Source organism: Pan paniscus, chromosome 13, assembly GCF_029289425.2.
Source record: "Pan paniscus chromosome 13, NHGRI_mPanPan1-v2.0_pri, whole genome shotgun sequence".
NCBI classification, from domain to species: domain Eukaryota; kingdom Metazoa; phylum Chordata; class Mammalia; order Primates; family Hominidae; genus Pan; species Pan paniscus.
The window spans coordinates 85,651,035-85,677,956 of NC_073262.2; the positions used below are offsets into that span (position 1 = coordinate 85,651,035).

Here is a 26,922-nt window from a genome sequence, read left to right on the forward strand (position 1 = left end):
CAATATGCGTTAAGTAATGAACATTTTATAACGAACTTCAACTAATAAGCTAATGCTAATTAGAAACAAACTGCAACAGCATTGCTGAACTATTATTTTTTAAAAGTCACTTTATTTTCATTCAAAAGAGAAAAATAGAACCATACAGTGTCGGACTGCGCTGGATTAAGCATTGTACTAGGCGCACTGATGAGGCTCAATAACTGGGCATTTCTCCACTGGTCAGCTGAAAGATTCCTTCGAGGATATACCATTTGAAGAGAAATTAGTGCATCTGAAAGAGACTAATTAAAATACGAAAAAAAAGCTGAAGAATAATTTTCTTTCCTTTTCTGTTTACATTGCAGCTATAATTGCTGTGTGTTTCTAACTATATCATCATAAAACAACACAGCCTAATTATAGCCATGCTCCTTATAATATCTGAGTTGGGTTGTGGCTCCTCTCCTCTAGAATTTTTTTGCTAACGTTATAAAAGCTACACAGATTCTGCGTTTTTGAGCAAAAGCTTAGGTCAGAAACTCATGTTATTTTCTTAAAGGTTAAAATACGTGGCAATCTTGGGAACTTTATTCCAAAAGGGATAGACAGCCCACTGTCATCTTTTTACCAATGCAAGTTTCCATTCTGATAGTTTCTGATAGTTCCAAAAGAAAAAGACTTCAGGGTTATATGACTAAGTGTTAATAAAACTCAACATGCTTTATATTTCTCTAAAGAATGTCTTATAAAAATAATACACCGTACCTCATCTTAATAAATTACTTAACTTCTCTTTATCAACGGGTTTGTTGATTACAGCTTTATTATCAAGGTATTTAACGTTTCATCTCAACTGTTTCTTTCTTGCTTTCATAAATGTCTTTTGCTATTAATCCCTGCTTCCTAAAAATTCTGTAAAGAGTGATTCTTTTTTTTTTTTTGAGACGGAGTCTCGCTCTTTTGCCCAAGCTGGAGTGCAGTGGTGCGATCTCAGCTCACTGCAAGCTCCGCCTCCCAGGTTCACGCCATTCTCCTGCCTCAGCCTCCGGAGTAGCTGGAACTACAGGCGCCTGCCACCACGCTCAGCTAATTTTTGTATTTTTAGTAGAGACGGGGTTTCACCGTGTTAGCCAGGATGGTCTCGATCTCCTGACCTCCTGATCCGCCTGCGTCGGCCTCCCAAAGTGTTGGGATTACAGGCGTGAGCCACCACGCCTGGCTGTAAGAGTGATTCTTTAATCTGACTGCACACAGAATGCCAGAGAAGTCTGTTCTGAATACAGAATACAGGGCTGTAACTGAAATTTAGTGAAACTGAACCTCTGGAAACAGAACCCCACAATCTACCATTTTATTAAGCTACACAAAGTGATTCTGACGTAGCCAACTAAGAATGTTTTAAAAATTAAATAATGTAATTTTTTAAATCCTGGGAAATTTGGGAGGTTGTTATGTTATGGGAATTTACCACTTCCTCTAGATTTTCTAGTTTGTGCGTACAGAGATGTTCCTAGTAGTCTCTGATAATATTCTGTATTTCTGTGGGATTGGCTGTGATATTACCTTTCTCATTTGATTGTGGTTATTTGCATCTTCTCTCTCTCTTTTTTCCTTGTTAATCTAGCTAAGAGTCTGTCAACCTTATTGGCAATCCTTTCAAAAAACTAACTTTTTGTTTCACTGATCCTTTGTATGGTTTTTGGGTCTCAATTTCATTTAGCTCTGCTGTGATTTTGGTTATTTATTTTCATTGCAGGCTTTAGGTTTAGTTCATTCTTCTTTTTCTAGTTCTTGTAAGTGCAAGGTTAGGTTATTAATTTGAGCTATTTTTATCATCGTTTCAGTGCCATAAACTTTCCTCTTAACACTGCTTTTGCCACATTCCAGAGGTTTCAGTATGTTGTGTCGCTATTTTCATTTGTTTCAAAGAATTTTTTTATTTCTGCCTTAATTTCATTATTTACCCAAGTCATTCAGGATAAAATTGTTTAGTTTCCAAGTATTTGTGTGGATTTGAGAATTCCTCTTGGTATTGACTTCTATTTTTACTCCAGTATGGTCTGAGAAGATGCTTGGCATGATTTTAATTTATTGAGATTTGCTTTATGAAACCAGGAATAAACAGAAATCCTGAACAGACCAATAATGAGTAATCAAATTGAATCAGTAATAAAATACCTACCAACCAGAAAAAGCCACAGGCCACATAGATTCACAGCTGAACTCTACCAGACATACAATCCTATTGAAACTATTTCAAAAAGTTGAGGGGGAGGGGCTCCTCATCATTCTATGAGTCCAATATCATCCTGGTACCAAAATCTCGCAAAAATACAACAACAAAAAAAGAAAACTACAGGCCAATATCCCTGATGAACATAGACACAAAAATCCTCAACAAAATACTCACAAACCAAATCCAGCAGGACATCAAAGAGTTAATTCACCATGATTAAGTGGGCTTTATTCCTGGGATGCAAGGTTGGTTCAACATAAGCAAATCAATAAATGTGATTAACCACATAAACAAAAATTTTTAAAACACCATATGATCATCTCGATAGATGCAGAAAAAGCATTCAATAAAATCCAATATCCCTTCATGATAAAATGTTCAACTAACTAGGCATCAAAGGAACACACCTCAAAATAAGCAGTGCCATCTATGACAAACCCATAGCCAATATACGGAATGGGCAAAAGCTAGAAGCTTTCCCGTAAGAACTGGAACAAGACAAGGGTGTCTGTACTCCTACCATGTCTGTACTCCTACCACTTCTATTCAACATAGTACTGAAAGTCCTAGCCAGAGCAATCAAGCAAGAGAAAGAAATAAAAGGCATCCAAATAGAAAAAAAGGAAGTCAAAGTATCTCTTTTCATTGACAATATAATTCTATACCTAGAAAACTAAATGACTTTGGCAAAGTCTCAGGATACAAAAATCAACATACAAAAATTAGCAGTATTTCTATACACTAATAACATTCAAGCTGAGGACTCAAGAATAAAATCCTGGCTGGGCACAGTGGCTCACACCTATAATCTCAGCACTTTGGGAGGCCAAGGCGGGCTGATTACCTGAGGTCTGGAATTTGAGACAAGCCTGGTCAACATGATGAAACCCCATCTCTACTAAAAATACAAAAATTAGCTGGGCGTGGTGACAGGCACCTGTAATCCCAGCTACTGAGGGGGCAAAGGCAGGAGAATTGCTTGAACCCAGGAGGTGGGGGTTGCGGTGAGCCAAGAGCCAAGATGGCACCACTGCACTCCAGCCTGGGTGACAGAGTAAGACTCCAACAACAAAAAAACAAAAAAAAAAAAAAAAAAAAAAAAGGGAAGGAAGGAAGGGCAAGCAATCCCACTTACTAATAGCCACAAAAAAATAAAATAACTAGGAATACACCTATACACCTAACCAAGGAGGTGAAACCTCTCTAAGAGAAGAACTAGAAAACGGTGCTGAAAGAAATCACAGATAACACAAATAAATGGAAAAGCATTCTATGCTCATGGGCTGGAGGAATCAATATCATTAAAATGACAATAATGCCCAAAGCAGTTTAAAGATTCAACACTATTCCAATCAAATTACTGTCATTTTTCATAGAATTAGAAAAATCTATTCTAAAATATATATGGAACCAAAAAACAGCCTGAATAGCAAAGGCAAAATAAAGAGACAACTTACAGAATGGGAGAAAATAATTGCAAACTATGTACCCAACATAGGACTAATATCCAGAATCTATACGGAACTTAAATCAACAAGAAAAAATCAAACCACCCCACTAAAATGTGGGCAAAGGACGTCAATAAACACTTCTCAAAAGAATACATATAACCACCCAACAAACATATGAAAAAATGCTCAACATCACTAATCATCAGAGAGATGCAAATCAAAACCACTGGTAAAATGGGATACCATCTTACACCAGTCAGAATGGCAATTACTAAAAAGTCAAAAAAATAACAGATGTTGGCAAGGCTACTGGAGAAAAGGAAATGCTTATACACTGTTGGTGGTAATGCAAATTAATTCAAACCCTGTGGAAAGCAGTTTGATGACTTCTGAAAGAACCAAAAATAGAATTACCATTCAACCCAGCAATTTCATTACTGGGTAGATGCTCAAAGGAAAATAAACTGTTCTACCAAAAACACACTTGCACTCGTATGTTCACTGCAGCTCTTTTCACAATAGCAAAGACATGGAATCAACCCCGGTGCCCATCAACACTGGACTGGATAAAGAGAGTGTGGTATATATGCACCACGGAACACTATGCAGCCATAAAAAGGAACAAAATCATGTCTTTCTGCAGCAACATGGATGGAACTGGAGGCCATTATCAAAAGAGATTTAATGCAGAAACGGAAAACCAAATACTGATTGTACTCACTTATAAGGGGAAGCTAAGCATTGGGTACACATGGACACAAAGAAACAACAGACACTGGGGACTCCAAAAGTGGGAAGGAGGGGGATAAGAACTGAAAAACTACCTATTGGGTACCATGTTCACTACTTTGGCAACAGGATCATTAGAAGCCCAAACCCAGCATCACACAATATACTCATTTAACAAACCTGAAAGTGTACCCCATGAATCTAAACAAGAAACAGGAAAACAAACCCTGGCAAATAAAAAATAGTGTTTTATCAAAATTCTAAGGTATCACAGAATATTAGAAAAAAATCAAGATTGGAAAATAAGTGGTCTAAATTCGAATGAATTATCCTATGTAATTATCAATAACCTACTATATACTGAATATGTTAATGTGCTAATGCCTATATAGAACTTAAAAAGCCGAGAGCCTAGCTTGGAATTTTCAAGAGCCTGTCAAGGAAATTTTCAATACCTAAGTGGAGAAAGAACCAAATCTAAAATAGCTAAATAAAAACAAGACCATACATGATTAGGGAAAAATCCTAAATGGATCCAGAGAGAAAAGAGGAGAGGAATAGAAAAGACAGTTCCGGTTGGGGAAAAACCACTACTGATATTAGAGATAGGAGATGACCATGATATGTGCAGCATTTTGAGGAATTCTGATACTTCCATCTAAAATGCTGATTTTTTTAAATTTCAAAACTGATGCCATCTACTAGCTTCTTGCAAACTAATGATTCAACCAATTCCAAGACAGAAAACCTATATAAATTTGTGTATAATGTAGCTATGCAAATCTGGAAAGAATTCTTCAGAATTTTCATGGGAGTAAAAAAATACAAAGAAAATTATTGGTGTTAACTGTATGTCAAGAAAAAAGCACAGTGGCCAGGCGCAGTGGCTCATGCCTGTAATCCTAGCACTTCGGGAAGCTGAGGTGGGTGGATTGCCTAAGCTCAAGAGTTCGAGACCAGCCTGGGAAATATGGTGAAACCCTGTCACTACTAAAAATACAAAAAAATTAGCCAGGCGTGGTAGTGCATGCCTGTAATCCCAGCTACTCTCGAGGCAGGGGCAGGAGAATCACGAGCCCAGGAGGCGGAAGCTCCAGTGAGCTGAGATTGCACCACTGCATTCCGGCTGGGGCGACAGAGCGAGACGCTGTCTCAAAGAAAGAAAAAAGCACAGACTTACACAAGGTAAATAGTTTAACTTTTATGATTCAAAGAGAACAATGTAGACCAAGATTCTAGTATCCTGGGCTTCAGTTCTAGTTTTGCCACTATTGTTACCAAATGACTTACCTTGTCATGATACTGCTCCAGCCCTTAATCCTTAGCTATAAATAATGAGACTGAATGAGATACCTATGAATGTCCTTGAAGTGTTCAGAAACTACCATTCTGTGAATCAGCCCTTCTGCAGAGAATCCATAATGACAAGACTACTTACAACCAAAATTATTTCATTAAGAACTATTTTTAATATCTCTTAAAAGATAGTCATTTCAAATTATTTTCATAAAACCCGTCATTTTTTAAGAGACTATAATAAAGTTAAAATTTATCAAACACTGTACTTTTTAATAAAGTAATTCATTTAATTCTCATAAGAACCATATGAAATAAGTGCTATTATTATTCCATTTTTACTGATAAGAAAACTGAGGTATCGTGAGGTTAGTTAAGTAACTTGACAAATATTATGTAATTTGCAGAATTGCTATTAAAACCCATTAGTGTGAGAACAGACCCTCTCAAATACCATACGGTAAATCCTATTGTTTAGTGCTATATTAAAATCTAAAAAACTATAATGAAATCAATCAATATATTCTTGAGTCTCTATACACTATTCTGAATCTCATTAATTAGTTCCCTGTCTATAATTAGATAAAAGCACACATAACTATCACTTATATCCCATTATAGTATTTTTCAAAAACAAGATTATCCCTTTATCCAACCATCCATCCTCATGCTATGTTATATGCCCATTCTCTCATATGCCTAACAGCTGCCTCTTACCTTGCTATGGGGTACAAATTCTTCCATCATCTTCTTTAAAGGGTTTTCATAATCCACAATCATCTGGCCAAGGCGTGGGTATTCTCTGTCACTTAAAACAGACATATCAAATTTCAATGAGTTGTAATCCATCAAACTGAGCATTTTAGAAAGACTTTTATAATGCAAATCTACCTTGCTCCATGAGTCATTTCATGGGCATAGTTGTATAATCCAATGATTGCCTTCCTTTCTTCAATTCGAGACAGCAGTATCATTAGTGTTGTATAGGTTATAATTAAATCTAAGTAGTTCTTTGTTAAATCAAAGTTTACAGTCTAGGAGAAAAAAAAATCAAGTTCAACTACTTCCTATTTCTTAAAATTTTAAACACACACAAAATCTTCATAGAAGCTATTGAGAGCTAATAATTTTCTGTATTTATTTTATCCCCGTTCTAAAATGCTAATTCCTTTCACTAAAAGCACATCTAAAATTTGACAGTTACAGATAACAGTTTTGTGTCTGACACAATTTTATGGATGAAAGAAAAAGAGCTTGCGATCACTATATTCAAACTGGTAACAGTTCAAAAGAATAAAAGCCAGAATAAGGAACACTGGTGCCAATCTCACGAAAGAGGAAAAAAATTATTCTTTTTAAAGTTCACCATTAAGTAAATGGAGACAATTTTCACTTTGACTTCTTGTATCTAAAAATTATCATACTAAGAAAGAGTCCATCAAGTATGCCTTTTACAGAGAAAATATTATCCACTTAACTTTTCAAAATTGGGCCTATTAAATAAAATACTAAAGTTAACGTGTATTTCCCAATATGTACAAGACATATACTCAGTGACAATCAAAACAAATAAAAAGAATACACACTTTACTTTTTAAAAAAGCTATAAAACAAGCCAAATTAATAATGCTAAAACTTTATATGCTAGTTACATAATCTAGCTAAAGAAAAGCAAGTGGTCCCCTGAGCTCTTCTGGAAACAGAATAATTGGACATTTTTCTGAAAATGATACTTACAATATCAAAGAAGACTTGGCAAACGTCAATAGTATTCAGCAATTCACAAACATGGTCCTGAAAAGAAATACTTATTTTAATCTTTTATCTGTATAAATCTGTTTAAATTCAGAAAACACAAACAAATAAGGTATGTTTTAAACTTCAGTTCTGGAAGAATTTCAATTTTATTATTTACAACTGACACAGCAATTCACACAATTAATAAACATTTAAATCTACTTCTGAAATGTTAAATATTATATATTAAAATACATACCTTAAATTCCATAACATCTACAAATGTGAAGTAATATAATGCCAGATTTTTCAGAATCTCTGATTTTTCTTTCTGTAGTTGTGCAAGCTGTTGCTGTAAAAACAAAATTAGAATGCATTGCTCATAGAGAACAAAAGTATTTAATTTTACTACAAACTATCTTCTTTTATGACTGCTATATGGAAGCACAAGCTTTTAGAATATTTCTAGATGATTACGGCTTTTTAAAAAACCAAAGTACTCGAAACAGCAACTGCTAATAGTGATCAGCAACTGACAGTGTGAGGCTATAAAACAAATCAAAGCATATTAGTACCAAATTGCGCTACTATTAAGGAAAATCTGAAAGTGTTAGGAAAAAAAGTATCAAATGAACTCTTAAAAAATTAAAAACAAGTCATGAGCATGATCACATTACTAGAAGTGGGAGAAAAGAAGGTGAAAAACATTACAACTCACACTACAAAAAAACAATATGCTATATAAATTTGGAACTTACCAAAAAGAACATCCAGGTAAAGCCACGTTACGCATGCAAAATAAAATGTAGATACAAACATAAAATACGGTAACGGTTCCCTGACCAGATCCACAAAACACAATAATATATTAAACAAAAGCAAAAACCACAACAACAAAAAAGAAATGAGAAAGAAGCAAAACTAGAGTTAAGACATGAAAGAGGGAAATGTGAAAGACAAATAGTATTTTAATCAACTGTATAATTAAATTTACAAAAGTCCCAATTTTTCTTTTAAAATCAACTATTGATATAATTTCTAAAAGAATCTAGCTATTTTTAATGCCCTATAAGATTCTCAGAATTCCAATAAATGATCTAGAACCTTGACACTCTTGAGTGTAGTTTACTGAATAGCCACTCCCACATCATTCAGGAGCTTGTTAGAAAAGCAGAATCTCAGGCCTACCTCAGATCTACTGAATCTGAATCTGCCTTTTAACAAGATACCCAGGTGTTGTAAACACACATTAAATGTGTGAGAAGTTTATTCAGAACATGAGAAAATTGGAAAATATAAGTGGCTCAAAATAGCAGATTTGCTATCAAAGCCCATACAATGCTGAGGCCTCCATAAAGTTCTGAATTACACGCAGAAACATTAGGGGGAAGATGCATCCATACATAATTGTACTGAACCACTATGATAAGTCAGAAAATTTACAGCAGTGAGCCTAACATCAGAGGAATATATATATATTTTTAACTACGAAAAGCCTATTTAAAACAGCAAGCAAAAAAAAAAAAAAAAAAAAAACCAGCAAGCACAGCAGTCTGGAAGACCCTACTATTATAGGGTAAACCACCCTAAATATTGCACTCCCTGAAGACATTTAAAGAAGTAATTCTATCTAGAAAATATTCACACTCAAGCCTGTAATCCCAGCACTTTGGAAGGCCAAGATGGGTGGATCACCTGAGGTCAGCAGTTCGAGACCAGCCTGACCAACATGGTGAAACTCTGTCTCTACTAAAAATACAAAAATTAGCTGGGCATGGTGGTGCATGCCTGTAATCCCAGCTACTCAGGAGGCTGAGACAGGAGAATCGCTTGAACTAGGGAGGAGGAGGCTGCAGTAAGCCTAGATCGAGCCACTGCACTCCAGCCTGGGTGACAGAGATGAGACTCCATCTCAAAAAAAAAAAAAAAAGAAAATATTCACAAATGAAATATTTCATTACTACCCCTAAATACCAGACAAATTAAGATATATACTTGTAGTGACTATTTTTAGCTTCATCTGAGAGTAGCTGACTCTATTTTGCACAACATAATCTGTTTCAGAACGATTCCATGTTTATATGCACATTTTAATCATTACTACTCCAAAAACATCAAGTGAATACTTATTACCTTATTTGACAACATTAAACATTTAGAATTGATGTCTTAGTCCTTTTTCCTGCTTTTCAGTACTTTAAACTTGAGTTTCAAAATACAACAGGTGAAAGTACATTCATAATAGTAAGATATGAAGGGTATAATTTGGTTTATATTGGGCTTAATAATCCCAATTTATTTTAGTTGCCCTAGTATAATTTTACTAATTGTGTCCCCTTTCCTTCCAACTTCAGTGTCCTAGTCTGAACAATAAATAATACGGTCACCATCTTACTATGAGCCTTAAATGGTCTTAAATACAAACCTCATTTTCCATATTAAGAACCTAAGACCTACAGACCTTAAAAGAACCTTCTTAAAGTTACAACTACTTAATGACAGAGCCAAGATTGGAAATCTCATCTCTTTACTTCTGAAAGTGTTCTTTCTACCATTCTACATGCCCATCATCTCCCTTTTTAATACAATCTCATAGGCTACATTTCTCATTCAACTTTATTTCCCCCAAAGCCATATATAACTAGACTCTACTTAGCTACAAACATTTATCAAACAACTACTAGATGCCTAAATTCAAAACAGTCTAGCTTTCAAGGCCCTCCACAATCTGGCCCTAACTTACTTTTCCAATCTACATTTCCCCTACATGTATTCACGCACTACATACGGTAGCCAAAACAATCTATTCACTATTTTCTATACACACCTCCTGCTTTCTTACTGTTCCTCTACTGGAATGTCAGAATCCCACCATTTAAACATGTCCCAACCCCACTATTCCTAAAGCACTTAGTTTAAATGCTAATCCCATTTTCAGAAAACCACACCTGATTGCACTCCTTCCCTGAAATGCTAACATCTCCCTCCTCTAAAGATGTATAATGTCTAACAGCAGCTATCACTTTCTATCTTCTATTATAGCTATCTCCAGCACAATTAGACAGTGTACCAAACTCAAGTTTTAATTTCCCCAGTCCATATCATACAGTTCTGGACACAGGAAGTATCCAATGCAAACATCTATCAGATAAGGGATTATAATGACAAACTTCAAAGACTACCAGTGTCAGATGATATGTTTTGGTAGGTGATGCTAGAAAGCATACCTTATTATGCAACCATGGTTAAATGACTTAACATCTCTAGCCTAATACCTTCCTCATTGAAACGGAAGCTGACATGGACAATTAACCAAGATAATGTACTTAAGAATATGTAGCAACGCCTCACAGCCAGAAGCTGTACATTAAATATTAAGTGAATAACAAAGGAAGCTTGTAGATCACTTCTTCAAAATAAATATAATAAAACTTTAATATTCCCCATTATTACCCATAGTATTTCTAATAAGAGCTGATATTTACTGAGCATACGTTATGTGTCAGGCATCGATTGTTCCAAACATTTTACAGGTCTCTCACACAATCCTCTCAATATCTCTATGCAATCACGTTCCCCATTTTAGTGAAAATAAATTCCATAAAGCCTGGGTGAAAGAGGTCAACTACAACAATGAAGAACAAAAGTGTCTACAACTCTCTTGCTTCAACTACAAAAAATGCTACATTTTAGTTCCTAAAGTGAGGGAGAGTAGATACTACCAAAAATTATTAATATCTAGAACAAAGTTTTCTTAATTCAATCACATTGTTTTATAGAAAATAAAAAGCAGAAAATGGCCTAAGAACATAGGTAACACATTGTTTGACGTTATACAACAGAACATTAGAAAAGTACTACTGTGAGAAAAAATTGATTCTATTCACTACACTAATGTTTTATTTATTTATTTTTGGGATGGAGTCTTGCTCTATTGCCCAGGCTGGAGTGTAGTGGTGTGATGTCGGCTCACTGCAATCTCTGCCTTCCGAGTTCAAGCAATTCTTCTGCCTCACCCTCCCAAGTAGCTGGGACTACAGGCAGGCACCATACATCCAGCTAATTTCTTTGTATTTTTAGTAGAGGCAGGGTTTCACCATGTTGGTCAGGCTGGTCTCAAATTCCTAATCTTAGGTGATCCTCCCGCCTCGGCCTCCCAAAGTGCTGGGATTATAAGCATGAGCCACTGTACCCGGCCTCAATACGCTAATACTTATAAAAGCATATTCATGTGATACATGCAAATATTTTAGCAAAGAATTTGTATAATGCTTTCCTTAAACTTTCTAGCTATGGGTCATTATTCTAAATATTCAAGTAAAATATGTAAAAACTGGAAATAAACAGGATAAATATCAGTCATGCTTATGGCAAAGAACCTATCTCCATACTGAAAAATCCTGGTAATTAATCTTTGTTCAATTAAGAAGCATTTTCCACACAAATATAAGTATCGAGAAAACTGAAATTTATTATGTATTCTAAATCCTAAAGTATTTCATTCTTCCAAAGAAAAAGCAATGGCAAATTACCATAAGGAATCAGTGCCTACGAGCTAAACCACTGAATACAAAGGAACGTGGGTAGTTTTTATTCACTCATTTCAATTATTACCTTCTATTGTTATTGAAACTGCTTGTTCATAAATTATTTTTCTTTTTTTTTTTCTTTTTTTTTCATTTGATTTAATAAAGTTTTATTTTTCCAAATGTACAGCTGGTTGGACCTATTCATGCATCTTCACCAGCAGCTGGAGCATCTCCACCCTTGGTATTTCTGGTGTAAATTACTTGAGCTCTGTGCTTTGAAACCAGTTTGATAAGTCCTTTACTAAGGAGCTCCTGAAGGGCTGCCCTGGCCAGGGAGCCTCGAATCTTCAGTCTCTCAGAGACCACAGCTGGGGTTATAAGTTTATAGTTGGGAACTTCCTTACAGAGTTTATCATAGGTAGCTTTGTCAAACAAGACTAAATTATTGAGCTTGTCCCGAACTTTGCCTTTGGACCACTTCTTCTTTTTGGCCTTGCCCCCGGATTTGTTCACTGGGTCTTTGTCTTTCTTGGCCGACTTTCCAGCGTCCTTCTTCTTCTTGTCGTCCTTAGGCGGCATTGCGAAGCTCGGAGAATAGCAGCAGACACCGCAGCCTCGCCAAGATGTCGGACAAAAAGCCATAAATTATTTTTCTTAATCTAAGTTTTGCTAGCATTTTGTTCCTCTTAAAAAAAAAAACCAAATTCAGAAGTTTGGTTTCAAGGAATGCTTTGTTCAAATTCTTAGTATGATATTCTAGGCCAGGCTGTTTAAAGTAAGAGTGCACTGAGATGCTATTTGGGTAAATCTCTGCCTAAACTGTCCCAGCTACCACCCTAGTCATCAACTCTCATGTGGACTCCTACGGTAGCATCCTAACTGGTCTCTGTATTTCTCCTCTTGCCTCTTCAATCTTCTCCACATAGCAGCAGCACAGTGAATGTTTTTTGTTTTTGTTTTCTTTTTTTTGAGACAGAGTTTGGCTCTTGTTGCCCAGGCTGGAGTGCAATGGCACAATCTCGGCTCACTGCAACCTCCTCTTACCAGGTTCAAGCAATTCTCCTGCCTCAGCCTCCCGAGTAGCTGGGATTATAGGCATGCGCCAGCACACCCAGTTAATTTTATATTTTTAGTAGAGATGGGGTTTCTCCATGTTGGTCAGGCTGGCCTCGAACTCCCAACCTCAGGTGATCCGCCCGCCTCGGCCTCCCAAAGTGCTGGGATTACAGGCATGAGCCACCACGCCCAGCCACAGTGAACATTTTAAAGCAACACACTACCCTAAAAGAACTGACTCCACTGATGTTATGCAAGATGTTAACAGCACGTGAAGAATACAGGTGAATTCTCTATACTATTTTTGCAAATTTTTTATAAGTCTAACATTATTTCAATACAAAAATCATTTTTTAATTCCAACAGTTTCACCTCACAATTAGAATAAAAAAATATTTACCAGTGCCTCAGAATAAAGTCTAAATCAAAGCCCTTGTCTATCTCTAAGACCTCATCTTCTTTCATGCTCCTCCACCCTCACTCAGTATAGTTATCATATTGGTCTTCCTGCTGTGTTTGCATTCACCAAGTATGTTCCCATCGCAGAGCCTTTGCATTTGTTCTTTCTCATGTCTGGGGTGCTCTTCAACATTTCTTAGCATAGCTTACTCCCTCACCTCACTTCTCTTCAGTGAGGGAGAGTAGATACTACCAATTTTAAAATTTCATTGCTAGTCATAAATGAATATGACAGTAGGTATAAATTCATATCTCAAATGAGTTTCTAAATTGATTTAATCCCTTGAATAAAATCCCCAAAGTTGGGTAAAATACTTCACATTATGTCCTTCCAGCAAAGGAAAGCATAAAAGAAATGAGTGGCAACCATAGAGACTGACATATGCATATCAAACATAAGCAAATCTCTTAAGATTACCTAAAAATTCTAATTAACACAAAGAATAGTCATGTTTTAAAAGAACCTTAGAATCCTACTTAAAATCTTTTGTAGTGTATTTCTTTTTTCATATACAAAGTGATTGTACTGGCAGTAAATATTTCAAAAATGCATTTTTCTGAGGAAACGGTAGTAAATATATTTTAGGAAAATGTATCCAGGCCAGGTGTGGAGGATCACGCCTGTAATCCCAGCACTTTGGGAGGCCGAGGTGGGCGGATCACCTGAGGTCAGGAGTTCGAGACCAGCCTGGACAACATGGTGAAACTCCATCTCTACTAAAAATACAAAAATTAGCCGGGCATGGCAGGTTAGCCACCTGTGGTCCCAGCTACTCTGGAGGCTGAGGTAAGAGAATCACTTGAACCTGGGAGGTGGAGGCTGCAGTGAGCCAAGATTGTGCCATTGTACTCCAGCCTGGGCAACAAGGGGAGGGGAAGGGAGGGGAGGAGGAAAGAGGGAGGGGGAGGGGGAGGGGGGAGGGGGAGACAGGAAAGAGGGAAGGGAAGGAAGGAAGGAAGGAAAGGAGGGAGGGAGGGAGGAAGGGAGGAAGGAAGGAAGGAAGGAAGCAAGCAAGCAAGCAAGCAAGCAAGGTTGGTTATCCTAACACTAGCCTAGTAAAATATGCATTACTGAATTACTGAGTGTTTAAGATGTATACTAAATTGAATCCTCTTAATACTTTTTCAAGGTACATTACTTTTTTTATTGTGGTAAAATACACATAAAATTTGCCACGTTAACCTTTTCAAAGTGTGCCGTTCAGTGACTTTAAGCACATTTGCACTGCTGTGCAACCATCAGCACCATCCATCTCCAGATGGTTTTCATCTTCTCAATCAAAATACATTTTAATCCTCATTTTCCAGATACAGAAACAGACCAGAAAAGGGTAAGATGCCAATCTGGGTCTATGAGATTCCAAAACTTGAAACACTTCTTCAATACACTTCAACATTCAAGTTGCTATACAATGACATAAAAGTAGTGTAGGGACAAGCTAAAGAAAACATTTGTATTTAATTATATTATAATCAATTACACAGACTTAAACTTCTAAAAAATCTAATTCAACTGTTTCACTTTATAATTAAGGTTATGTTTCTCTAAGTTCACACTGCTAGTCTTCTGTTTAAATTAATTCTGGAATGCACAAAGAGTTTTCTATTAAAGAACTGAAAGGCAAAGAAAAAAAATTTGTGTCCATGCCTCCTTGCAATAGAACTCTACTGCCTCTCCCATTAAGCACTGTTGTCTATTTTCCCCACCCTTCCCATCTTGGCTTGCCTTGTGACTTGCTTTGACTAATAGAAAGCAGCAGAAACAACGAGTCACTTCTAAGTCTAGGGCAAGGTCTTGTAACTTCTGATTTTGCTCTTTTGGAACACTGCCCTGACGTGCTGTATGTGAGGAAGCCTGAGATATCGTATCACATAGAGAAAGGGCACTTCAGCATCCCTGCTGTTCCAGCTGGGCCCATCCCCCAGAATGCACCAGTGGAATGCACTGCGGTAACCTAAAACCAGTGAGACCAGCAGAGAAACTACCCAGTCAACCCACAGAATCATAAGAAACAAGCTGCTGTCGTTTTAAGCCATGAAATTTAGAGGTGACCTGTTATGCAGCAATAGGTAACTGACACAATTAATATCAAGTTCAGCAATATAGATTAAAATAATTTCTATTTCACCACCTGAGCACATTAATGTGCCTCAGCTAAAACTTTTGGAAATTTAAGATTCTGGCTATAGATGGTCAAATTAAAGCAAACTTGAAGTTAATTTTATCATCAGTACTACAAAAATCACTAATTATATACCGTGGTATAGTGGGGTTGGTCAAGTGTAACATTTTTGTATAAAGGGTATCACATTGCATTAATGATAATACAATTTACCTCACTTAATGGCACTATTTTCCATTACAAATAGAAATATAAATAGGTTAGTTCCTTTACATTCAATTTTAATAATTTTTTAAAACCTTTCTAATATGTGATTAACTTACTTTCAAAACCAGTAGACCAGGCATAAATCAAGCTTTTCTTACTGATTAGATGTCATCATTGTAATTGATAATTATACAGATTTATTTATGTCAAGATGGCCTCAGATGCTACTGACTTGTACAAGATAATCTGACATTAAATGGTCCTTGCCTGCTATACTTAAGAGTTTTTATTTCTCTATCAATTATCATTTGCTCCTGATGAGAGTTCCTTTTAACATACAGTGTGTTAGAAAATATACTTGTTAGAATTTTGCCTAACCGGACTCAACAAGTTTGGTCATAGGAGAACCAAAATGCTTTTCTCTGAATAAACTTCATTTATTCTAGAATACATTTCTAGTTGTTCAAAATCATTTGGTTTTTTACAGCTTTATTAAGGTACAGTTTACTTACCATGAAATTTACCCATAAGTGAAAAATAATTTTAGTAAATTAGAGTTGTGAAACTATTCACTCTATCCAGCTTTAGAACATTTCCATCACCCCAAACCCTTGTGCCCATTTACAGTTAATCCTGCTGTTACTCCCAAGCCCTAGGCAACTACTGATTTGCTCTCTGTATCAATAAGCTTGCCTTTTCTAGACATTTCCTATAAAAGAGAATCAGACAATATGCAGCTTTTTACATCTAGCTTCACTTATTCATGTTATAGCGTTTATCGTAGTTTGTTCCTTTTAATTGGTGAGTAGTATTCTGTTAAATGTACACACTACATTTTGTTTATTCATTCATCAGTTAATAGGCATTTGAATTGTTTCCAATTCGGGGCTATCATGAATAACAAATTCTGCTATGAACATGTCTTTGGGTAGACATATTTTCATTTCTCTTCGGATAAGTCCCAGAAGTGGAATTGCTTTCTTCCTAACTCTGAGATATGATTCAAAGAGGCAAGTGACATGAAAAGTACAGATAAGTGAAGAGTTACTGTAATAACATATTATTCATTTAGACAACAAATATCTTAACCTATTATATTACCAGGCATTGTGGGAGAAGCTGAGAAAAACTATGAATAACGTACTGACCCTGCCCTAAACAAGCTCATTGTCTAGTGAGGGATGTGTATATAGGTGTACAGGGAACTCCCAATTGTTTTTTCTTTTTGGTTTGGTTGGCTTTTTTGTTCTTTTTAAGGTAAATATCCAGTTTTTGAAGCTGATTAACTTCTAGGTGCAAGGTTTAAAGATGGTGAAAAACTACTATGATCAATTCACATATTCCCTTCAAGACAAAGGTTTTCACCAACTGGCAATAACATGAAAAGGGTAACAACAAAAACAAAATCTACACATTAGTGTGATAAAGACCACAATAAGAAAGGTCAGAACTTCTAAGAGTGGTGAAAATGCTGAGCAAAACAGGGAAGTCAAAGGAGAGGCTGCACTGAGTAGGTACCCATGAATGATTTTTGGTACACGAATACATACTGACAGAGGGCATGACAGCTGATGTTAAGTTTTCTCAAGCCTGTAAACAGGAATAAAGTTGATGTTTAAATTATCCTGGCTTCTGTCTGGCCTTTTTGGACATCTGTTGTTCTTGGGAGATTTGGAGACAAAGTGAGGTGGCATCACTGGGAGAATAATTCCCACTTAAAATCTCTAATACTCTGCCTCCACAAATTCTTTCAACACAGAGGGACCTCCTATCCATTCACTCTACCATCTTTTTACTGTCACTCATCCTCTTACGCCTTTTTTTTTTTTTTTTTTTAGACAGAGTCTCACTCTCTCCCAGAGTGTAGTGGCATGATCTCGGCTTACTGCAGCCTCCGCCTCCCAGGTTCAAGTGATTCTTGTGCCTCAGCCTCCCCAAGTAGCTGGGAAAACATGCGCACGCCACCACACCTGGCTTTTTTTTTTTTTTTTTTTTTTTGTATTCTTTAGTAGAGACAGGGTTTCACCATGTTGGTCAGGCTGGTCTCGAACTCCTGACCTCAAGTGATCCACTCACCTCAGTCTCCCAAAGTGCTATTACAGGCATGAGCCACTGTGCCCAGGCCCCCTACTTTCTTATCCATCTTAACTTTAAATGGCCCATCATTATAATTACTGCCTTGCCCTTCCCTCCCTCTTTCATAACTGTCTGATAAAACCTACAGTAGCAGAAAAGCATATACTTTGCTGACTCTGATCTCAACCTGATTTCATGATCATTGACCACAACTGAGTAGCAATACTACTCAAACTTTTCTGTCAATTCATTTTCCTACTGTCCTAGATGATTATTCCATTCCTTTCTCTCTCTCTCAAATCCCTCAATAATCTTCTTCAACTTGACAGTCAGCTTAAACCTAACCTGAGATCTACATTCATATAAACAATTGGCTATTTGATATCTCCACTCAGATTTCCAGTAAGCCTCTCAAACTTAACACGTCTAATATTGAGCTACTGAGTACTTCCCCCACTGCATTCACTGTACTACTCCCACTGCACTACCCCAAACCTATTTCTCCTGTTCTCTCACCCCATTATATCTTGACATGAGTTCAAGCCAAAAACCTTAAAGTCTTATTTCTCACTGTCCATACACCCAACACCCAATTCATCAGCAAATACTATAGGTTCTGTCTTCAAAAATATATCCAGAATCTGAACATTTCTCACCTCAACCACCCTAGTCCAAGCCACCATCAGCTCTCATCTCAATGATGGCAAATTTCCTAACTATTCTCCCTATTTTCACCTTTGCTCTCCTGCAGACTATTCTCTACCGAGTAGCCATAGTGATCACAGTCATATCACTTCATTCCCCTACTACTCCCCTCCTATGGCATCTCAACACACTCAGGGTAATTAGCTAAGGTCCTCACTATGGTCCAGAAAGCCCTATATGATCTGCCTATTCATTACAACCACTGGCACTTCATGTCCTACCACCGTCCCCTTCAATCATCCACTCTGCTCATAATGCCCTCCTTGTTCCTGAACATGCCAGGCATGCACCCACCTGAGCCTTTGGAGCTGCGGTTCCTTCAGCACAGAATGCTCCTCCCCTAGCTAAACTCACTCCCTCGTATCTTCAAATCTCTGCCCTAATGCTTTCTTCTCAGTAAGGCCTTTCCTGGTCACCCTAAGTAAATTACATCTGCCAGGCATTAGTCTTATGCTTTTACCCTGCTTTGTTCTTCCTAGAACTCTTTACCTGGTATTATATTCTTATTTGTTCATTATTTATTTCTGTTCAACATAATATAAGCTCTATAAGAACAGAGACGTCTGTTTGTTCACTGCTGGAATCCTCTCTTCCAGAACAGAACTTGGCTCATAGAAGGCGCTCAATAAAGGACTTAAATAAATAAATGAATAATCAGTGGAGAATGTGATGGAAACATAGATATGCAGAACTTAAACTAATTTGGAAAGGTCAGGGAAAGCTTCTCTGAATGGTGGCATTTAAGCACAGACCTGAAAGACAAGCTAGCCTAGTGAAAGAACATGGGAAAGAGAGACTATTCCAGATAGTAAAAAAAAGTCGAGGCAAAAGAAACATGGCCATTTGTTCAATGAAAGTATAAACATACTTTCCCCAAATACAACACTCCTTTAAAAAAATAAAGCAAGCAAATATATTTTCCTTAGGTTCTACATTCTATCCCACACTAGACAATGGGAACTAACATAGTATACTAGCCTGCATACTCTTGGCCAGGGACCATTAATGTACCTATTTAAAATATTCTTGGCCAAGATGAGTACTACGAAGAATAAAAGAAAGTAAGTACTCTGCAACATGTGTTATTTATTCCATTGTAGCTTTTACTGTGTTATTTTCAATCTTGGCAATTAACTTTAGATCTGACAAAAGGTAGTACTGAACCTGCCATGAAGAAACAATGAGAAGATAACATGCTAAAGGTACTTAAAAGGTACAAGGTTAAAAGTGGCTAAAGGCCCCAAAGAAATGACCAAGGAAACCAAAGTTAAAGGTCAATAGGTGATTAGGTAGTGATAATGTCCTCTGCTACTATGAAGGGCATCAAAATCATCACTGCAGCCAAATGGACCAACAACTGTTTGAAAGCTGAAAAACTATCACTTACAGGCAAGATATAACTTCAGGAAATTTGAAGAGTATGGAAAAATGACTACAGATGCCAGAAATGTATATACTTGAAGGCTATGCTATGGAACCCCAGTGTAATGCTCATTGGCAGCCTCATTTCCAGGAAAGCAGAAAGTCTCTTTGAGTTGAAGAGGTTATGAATATAGTTTAGTATGACAAAAATATATAGCACATAAGATGCACAAAATAATATTCTGAAACCACAGGTAATTATATAAAAAGGATAAGAAAGGAGATGTTTTAAAATAGATGTGTTTTGGGATCATAAGAACCACCCTTGAGAATATGAAAAAAAGCTTAATAATTCATTCACACACAAATTCTATATGCAACTTTAGGGGATTCTCAAACTCATGAAAATTCAGTGGAAAAGCGCAGGTAAAATCATTACACTGAAGACAAAGCTATAACCCATAATGAAAGCTACACAGCAGGCTTTTACAAATTATCTAGATTGATGTTAGAAGACAGAAGGTTAGAGGGAAGTAGGCTCCAGGAAAAAAAAAAAATTATAAAAAGGTGACATGATTATAAGGCCAAATAAATTTAAAGAAAGTAAAAAGGCTTATAACTATAATTTCAGAAAGTCATGGTATAACTATGAAACTGTAAAATAATTTTAAGTAAATGACAGAATTTAGGAAGAGAGATTCCTTTTCTCTTTAAGGCTAAATATATTATTCATCTTACAGCCCAAAGTGTGACAATGGAATAAAGAAATGCAAACCAAGCACTTAGGCCTTTATTAATATTTAATTTTTTTCAACCAACATATAATAAATATAGTATCAGAACACTGTATAATTACAGAACCAAAAAAAAAGCATTAACAATTTTGACAACATGAAAAGAAAAGGACAAATGGATAAATAACCAAGGGTGAGGATATAAAAAAAAAAAACTATATTAAAGTTAAAAAAGGAAGTAATCAATGATCCAAAAATACTAACAAAAAACACTGGGAAAAAGGCTTGAGAGGGGAAGTAAGGGGAAGTAAATTGAGCAAGCTAAATCCTCATCTTTTGTTGCATAGGAGAGAGACTGTCTAAAGTTGGTAACTGAAGTTATAAGGGAATAAGCATATTTGTTATAGTTCTAGCAGTAACCTGTAGAAATTCTAAAAATAGAAGTTCCCTCTGAGGAATATGACTAGGGTGGGAAAAAGTAAACTAGGAGATATTCACTTTTCATCCTAAATTCTTCTGGACTATTCATTATCATGTATTCATGTTCTTTGGGCAAAAATAAAAAACAAAAAATTTAAATCACTTTAGGTAGGTCACCAGTGCTGATGCAATTCCCTGCCACTATTTGACCTATTTCAATTACTTTCCAAATATATCAAACCAAGGCTTACTTGCATCTCCTGAGTTCTTTTATTTATTGTTTGTTCAAGATAGAATTAAAGACTTTTACATGTCTAAGAGTCATTAACAACTCAATACTGATGATATCTTTTTAAAAGAACATTGACATTTCAGTTAATTCTCATTGTATCAAAATTCCTTAAATCCTGGCAATGTTTAATTGGTCGGGACCAAATATTCCTTTGAGTTTCCATTAGGGCATATATATTTATTCATGATTAAGTATGCTGTTACAACTCCCAGTTACATTATTTTACAGTAAGGTGATTCCTTCTAAACCAAACTCTTATTTGTTGGCCTACTACATGCCAGTCAAGAGGGATTCAAAGATGAGTGCGTGGTCCAGGAAGATGCAGATGTGGGGTACCACAGAGAAAGTGATTGTTTTTTGTTTCTTTCTGCTTCCCCTGGTGGAGGTTGGAGGGAGGGAGGAAGGGAGGGCGAAAGTAGGAGAGATTGGATGGCATAAAAATCAATGTTTGGATTAACATGGCATTTGTCCCGGCAGGAAATGTAGACCTGAAGGGGATAAATTCAAATGACATTATAATGGGGAACCTGGACAAGTTGTAAATGACCAGTTTGATATTTTTTACAAGTCAAAAGGGATTCTGAAGGTTGTAGTTTAAATAACTAAGTGGAAGGTGACAGCTCAAGGGGGGAAACACAAAAGAGAAAAAAAGGTAGGATAATCACATGTTCCATATTGGATAAAAAGTTTTCTGTTTAGCTTGTGGAGCTGTCCAAAGGGGTAGCTAGAATTCAGCTCTAGAGCAGCAGTCCCCAACCTTTTTAGCACCAGGGACCAGTTTCATGGAAGACAATTTTTCCATGTACTGGGGCGGAGGGGTGGAGGGTGGTTTGGGGTGACAAAAGCACATTACATTTATTGAGCACTTTATTTCTATTATTACATTATAATATGTAATGAAATAATTACACAACTTATCATAATGTAGAAGCAGTGGAAGCCCTGAGCTTGCTTTCCTGCAATTTCATGGTCCCATCTGGGGGTGATGAGAGACAGTGACAGATCATCAGGCATTAGATTCTCCTCAAGAGCTCGCAACCTAGATCCCTCGTGTGCATAGTTCACAATAGGGTTTGCACTCCTATGAGAATCTAATGCCACTGCTAATATGACAGGAGAAAGAGCTCAGGCAGTAATGTGAGTGATGGGGAGTGGCTGTAAATACAGATGAAGCTTAGGGTACTACCACTCATCTCCTGCTGGGCAGCCGGGTTCCTAACAGGCCACGGACTGGTACCTGTCTGTGGCCTGGGGGTTGGGGACCCTGATCTAGAGCACAGAATATAGGAGATCGTATATGTACTTAGTTGAAGCCACAGCAGTAAGTGTTTTCACACATATACACTATGGGGGGAGAAGTCATTTAGGAAAACCCACATTTAAACGGTACCCAGAAGAAAAGCCAGCAAAGTAGTCCAAAAAGTCAAAGAGGTAAATGTTAAGTTAACAGCTTCCATTCTTCAAGAGCAATTTGTCACACACTGTACTAAGTGCTTTAGGAAACAATGAAATACTCCTTGAGATTGGTATTATCACCATTTTAGAAATAAGAATAATGATACCTGGCCGGGTGTGGTGGCTCATGCCTGTAATCCAGCACTTTGGGAGGCTGGGGCGGACGGATTGCCTGAGGTCAGGAGTTTGAGACCAGCCTGGCCAGCATGGTGAAACCCGTCTCTACTAAAAATAGAAAATTAGGCGGGCGTGGTGGCAGGCACCTGTAATCCCAGCTACTCGGGAAGCTGAGGCAGGAGAATCGCTTGAATTCGGGAGGCAGAGGTTGCAGTGAGCCAAGATTATGCCATTGCACTCCAGCCTGGGCAACAGAGCAAGACTCCGTCTCAAAAAAACGAAACAAAAAAGAACAATGATACCTTAAGATGTTAAATAATTTGCCCAAAATTATCCAGCTAATAAGTGGAAAGACCAGAACTCAAATTCTGGTTTACTGAATCCAGAGTCCATCCTCTTAACCAGTATGTTACTATCTTAATAGGAGTCATGACAAAACAAGGAATGCCCTCTTAAAGACAAGTTAAGAAGGAGTTAAATATGCCTACCGTTTCCTTCTAAGTCCTTACCAAACCACAGTGCATGCATGTGTCAAGGGCCTCCCTACACCTATCACCAATTCCACCACCCCATCCCTAAAACACATTTATGTTTTCAGGAGTTGAGACTCTTGCTCTATTTCTGGGTGACTTTCAATAATACCATTAATAAGATATATCTGAATAGTTCTACTAAAAAGTACAATCTTTTTTTAGCTAAAATTAACTCCATAACTTTTAAAAAGTGTGGATAAGTTCAGGTCCTGACATAAATCTAAAGCAATGTTTGAATACAAGTGAAAGCTGGTTATGTTAGAGTGTATCAAATAGTTCCATTCATTAATGGGACATTTATTTAGTGCCTCTTATGTGTCAGGCACTAGGGATAAAACATTTTTAAAAGGCTCTATTGCTTCGCCTCTGAACTAACTTTACTGCTGATTATTACACTTAGAGTTGCTTTGTCTTTCCTAGAGTGACTTTATAAGCTACTTCAATAAAAAATATGTTTTACATAACATCTTATAATTCTACGTTCCTTGGGAGAGGGGATAAGTAATATCTATAACATAAAAGATTCCTCTAACTTAGGAAAACATAATTTTCAAATTATTTCAACAACAGCCTGTGTCCTAGTCTAGAATCCCTATATCACTCCTGTGGCACTCTACTCGCCAGCAATGTCCCTATTCTTAAAGACTTCAAGATCTAATTCAGCATATACAGGATAGTAATTTTTATCATTTCCTCATTAATTTGGGTATCAAATCCAAAATTTTACATTAAAATGTGCAATAGGCTAATTCCATAATAACACTATTGTGCCAGATAATATTTTTACTGTTTTAAAAAACACAAACTACCTTTTAGGTGTAATGCAATATAGGAAAGAGAAAAAAAAAGTTTAAAAAATATTAGAAAAAAATTAGAAAAGTTTTAACATACACCTGAACATTTGCTTACATTGCCTTTTAGGTTTCCTGAGCCAAATAATTTGTATGTGTTAATAAAATAAGAAAGGAGTTTCTACTATTTTCTTCATCCAGGAAAATAACAGATTCCCCTCCATGTACCCTTAAGAAACCTACAAGAAACAAATTTCATTTGAGAGTTACACTTTCAAAATAATGAAAGCATTTATATTACAGATAAATTAGATAATCTTTCAGCTCAAAAATACTTTGCTTAATCTGAAATTAAATGAGGAACTCTATTAATACACATAACCTGGCACACATTAGATAACAAGTGGCTGCCATAATTATAAAACTGGTATGGCTTTTATTCATTTTGAATTTCATTTAATCAGCTTGCTTTGAAGCATGAGGCATTTAGTTCAACATCATGACCCAAGGAAAAAACCTCATTCCTTGGTCCTAGATTTTCCCTAAATCCAGAATCGGAAATATAAAACTTGTTACAACTGGTCACAAACAAGAAAGTAAAAATGACTCAACAGAGTCCAACATCATCACTGTAGAAGTCATGTTGTGTACCAATCCTGCTACCTGTCAGCAGTGCCTTCCTTTGTTGCATATCAAATAACTATGTGCTCAAGGATTCTAAAGGGATTAAAAAGTATGGAGGTGAGGGCAGTTATTAAAACAAAAAACAAAAAACAAACAAAACAAAATAAAAAATCAACAATTTTTTAGCTGCAAGATAAGAGCAGAATTTTGCAAGAATCCATTTTAGAAACTTCAAAAAATAAATATTTTGAGGCTGGGCATGGTGACTCAAGCCTGTAATCCCAGCACTTTGGGAGGCCAATCTGGGAGGATCACTTGAGCCCAGAAGTTTGAGACCAGCCTGGTCAACATAGCAAGACCCCATGTCTACAAAATATACAAAAAGTTAGCCAGGTGTGGTGGTTGTGCCCCTGTAGTTCCAACTACTTGGGAGGCTGAGGCAGAAGGATTGATTGAGACCAGGAGGTGGAGGTTGTAGTGGGCTGAGATTGCTCCACTGCACTCCAGCCTGGGCAACAAAGCAGGACCGTGTCCCAAAAAAAAAAAAAAAAAAAAAAAAAAAAATTTATTGCATTTTCACCAGAAATCTGTTTTTATGAGTACCTTTTCTGAAATTGGGGGACATGTGTTACTTGTAAGACATGAATCAGAGTAGAAATAGTAATAACCTAGGTCCCTAAGAAAAAGTAAGCATGTTCTGTTTCACATATTTACATAATAATCCAAAGCACACGAATAAGAAAAAAAGAAAGAAAAGACTGATATCAATACCACTTCTACAGTGCACTTAGTAGCCAGAAATCTGCAACTTCCTATCAATCCCAGACGCTACTATCTTTTCCAGTCTTTAAGCTCCATCAACTAATTCAATAAGTTAAAAAATAATAATAGAACTGAAACCTCACTTCTCATGTCCTGATCCAAGCTAGCTAGGAACTTCTCACCAAAATTTTAGCAGACCCAGATCAAAACTGAGATCACAAGACTTTATATATGCCCAATACATAGTACTTCAGCAGGTTAAAAAAACAACAGAGTAGCATTACAAAGAATAGTTGTAAAGGCAATATGAAAAAACTCAGGCTTTGCAAACAAAACAAAGTAAATACTACAAGTAAGTCATAACATTCAACAACATTGTACAATCAATTTTATAGGTTAAGCACAGAATTACCACACCACCCAGCAATTCTTTCACAGGTTTATAAAGCCAAGAGAAATGAAAACATATCCATACAAAAACTTTCACATAAATGTTTATAGCAACATTATTCATAATAGGCAAAAAAGTAGAAACAATCCAAACATCCATCAACTCATGAATGAATAAAATGTGGTATATCCACACAACGGAGTATTATTTGGCAATAAAAAGAAATGAAGATTGGGCACAGCAGCTTACAGCTGTAATCTCAGCGCTTTGGGAGGTCAAAGTTGGAGGACTGCTCAAGCCCAGGAGTTTGAGACCTACCTGGGCAACATAGCCAGACCACATCTGGATAAAAAATTTAAAAAATTTTTAAAAAATAGCTGAGCATGGTGGTGCGCACCTGTGGCCCTAGCTACTTAGGAGGCTAAGATGAGAACATCATTTTGGTCTAGGAGTTCGGTGTTACAGTGAGCTATGATGGCGCCACTGCATTCTACCCTGGGTGACAGAGTGAAACCCTGTCTCTTAAAACAAAAACAAAATACTGATACATGCTACAACTTGGATAAACCTTGAAAATATTACGTTAAATGACAGAAACCAGTCACAGAAGACCACATATTACATTATTCCTGATGAAATCTTCAGAATAGGCACAGAGACAGAAAAAGTACATCAGTGGTTGCCTTAGGGCAGGGGTGTTGGCAGGAAATCAGGGGTGACTGCTAATGGGCACAAAGTTTCTTTGGGTGGTGATGAAAATGTTCTAAAATTAACTGTGGTACTGGATGCACAACTCTGTGAATGTACTAAAAAACACTGAAACTGTACACTTTTAATGGGTGAATTATATGGTAT

The 26,922-nt window shown here is 36.6% G+C and overlaps 2 protein-coding genes across 6 annotated transcripts in view; both read right to left on the minus strand.

Moving 5' to 3' along the window:
- NCKAP1 (NCK associated protein 1) overlaps positions 1 to 26,922 on the minus strand; it is a 116,857-nt gene that overhangs the window by 70,669 nt on the left and 19,266 nt on the right. For 2 of the 5 annotated variants that reach the window (XM_003823525.5, XM_003823526.6), the window contains 5 exons: positions 7,691 to 7,783; positions 7,432 to 7,488; positions 6,586 to 6,728; positions 6,412 to 6,502; positions 147 to 284 (listed from right to left, as the gene is read on the minus strand). In XM_003823525.5, the coding sequence (XP_003823573.1) occupies positions 147 to 284; positions 6,412 to 6,502; positions 6,586 to 6,728; positions 7,432 to 7,488; positions 7,691 to 7,783 (522 nt within the window). Of the gene's footprint in view, positions 1 to 146; positions 285 to 6,411; positions 6,503 to 6,585; positions 6,729 to 7,431; positions 7,489 to 7,690; positions 7,784 to 12,045; positions 12,065 to 26,922 lie in introns of those variants that run through there. The other 3 variants (XM_034954614.3, XM_034954612.3, XM_063595233.1) reach the window with 2 other exon arrangements.
- On the minus strand, positions 12,082 to 25,473 carry LOC100980094 (small ribosomal subunit protein eS25-like). Its single transcript, XM_063595234.1, has one exon. The coding sequence runs from the start codon at positions 12,600 to 12,602 to the stop codon at positions 12,162 to 12,164; it is 441 nt and encodes a 146-aa protein (XP_063451304.1). The 5' UTR covers positions 12,603 to 25,473; the 3' UTR covers positions 12,082 to 12,161.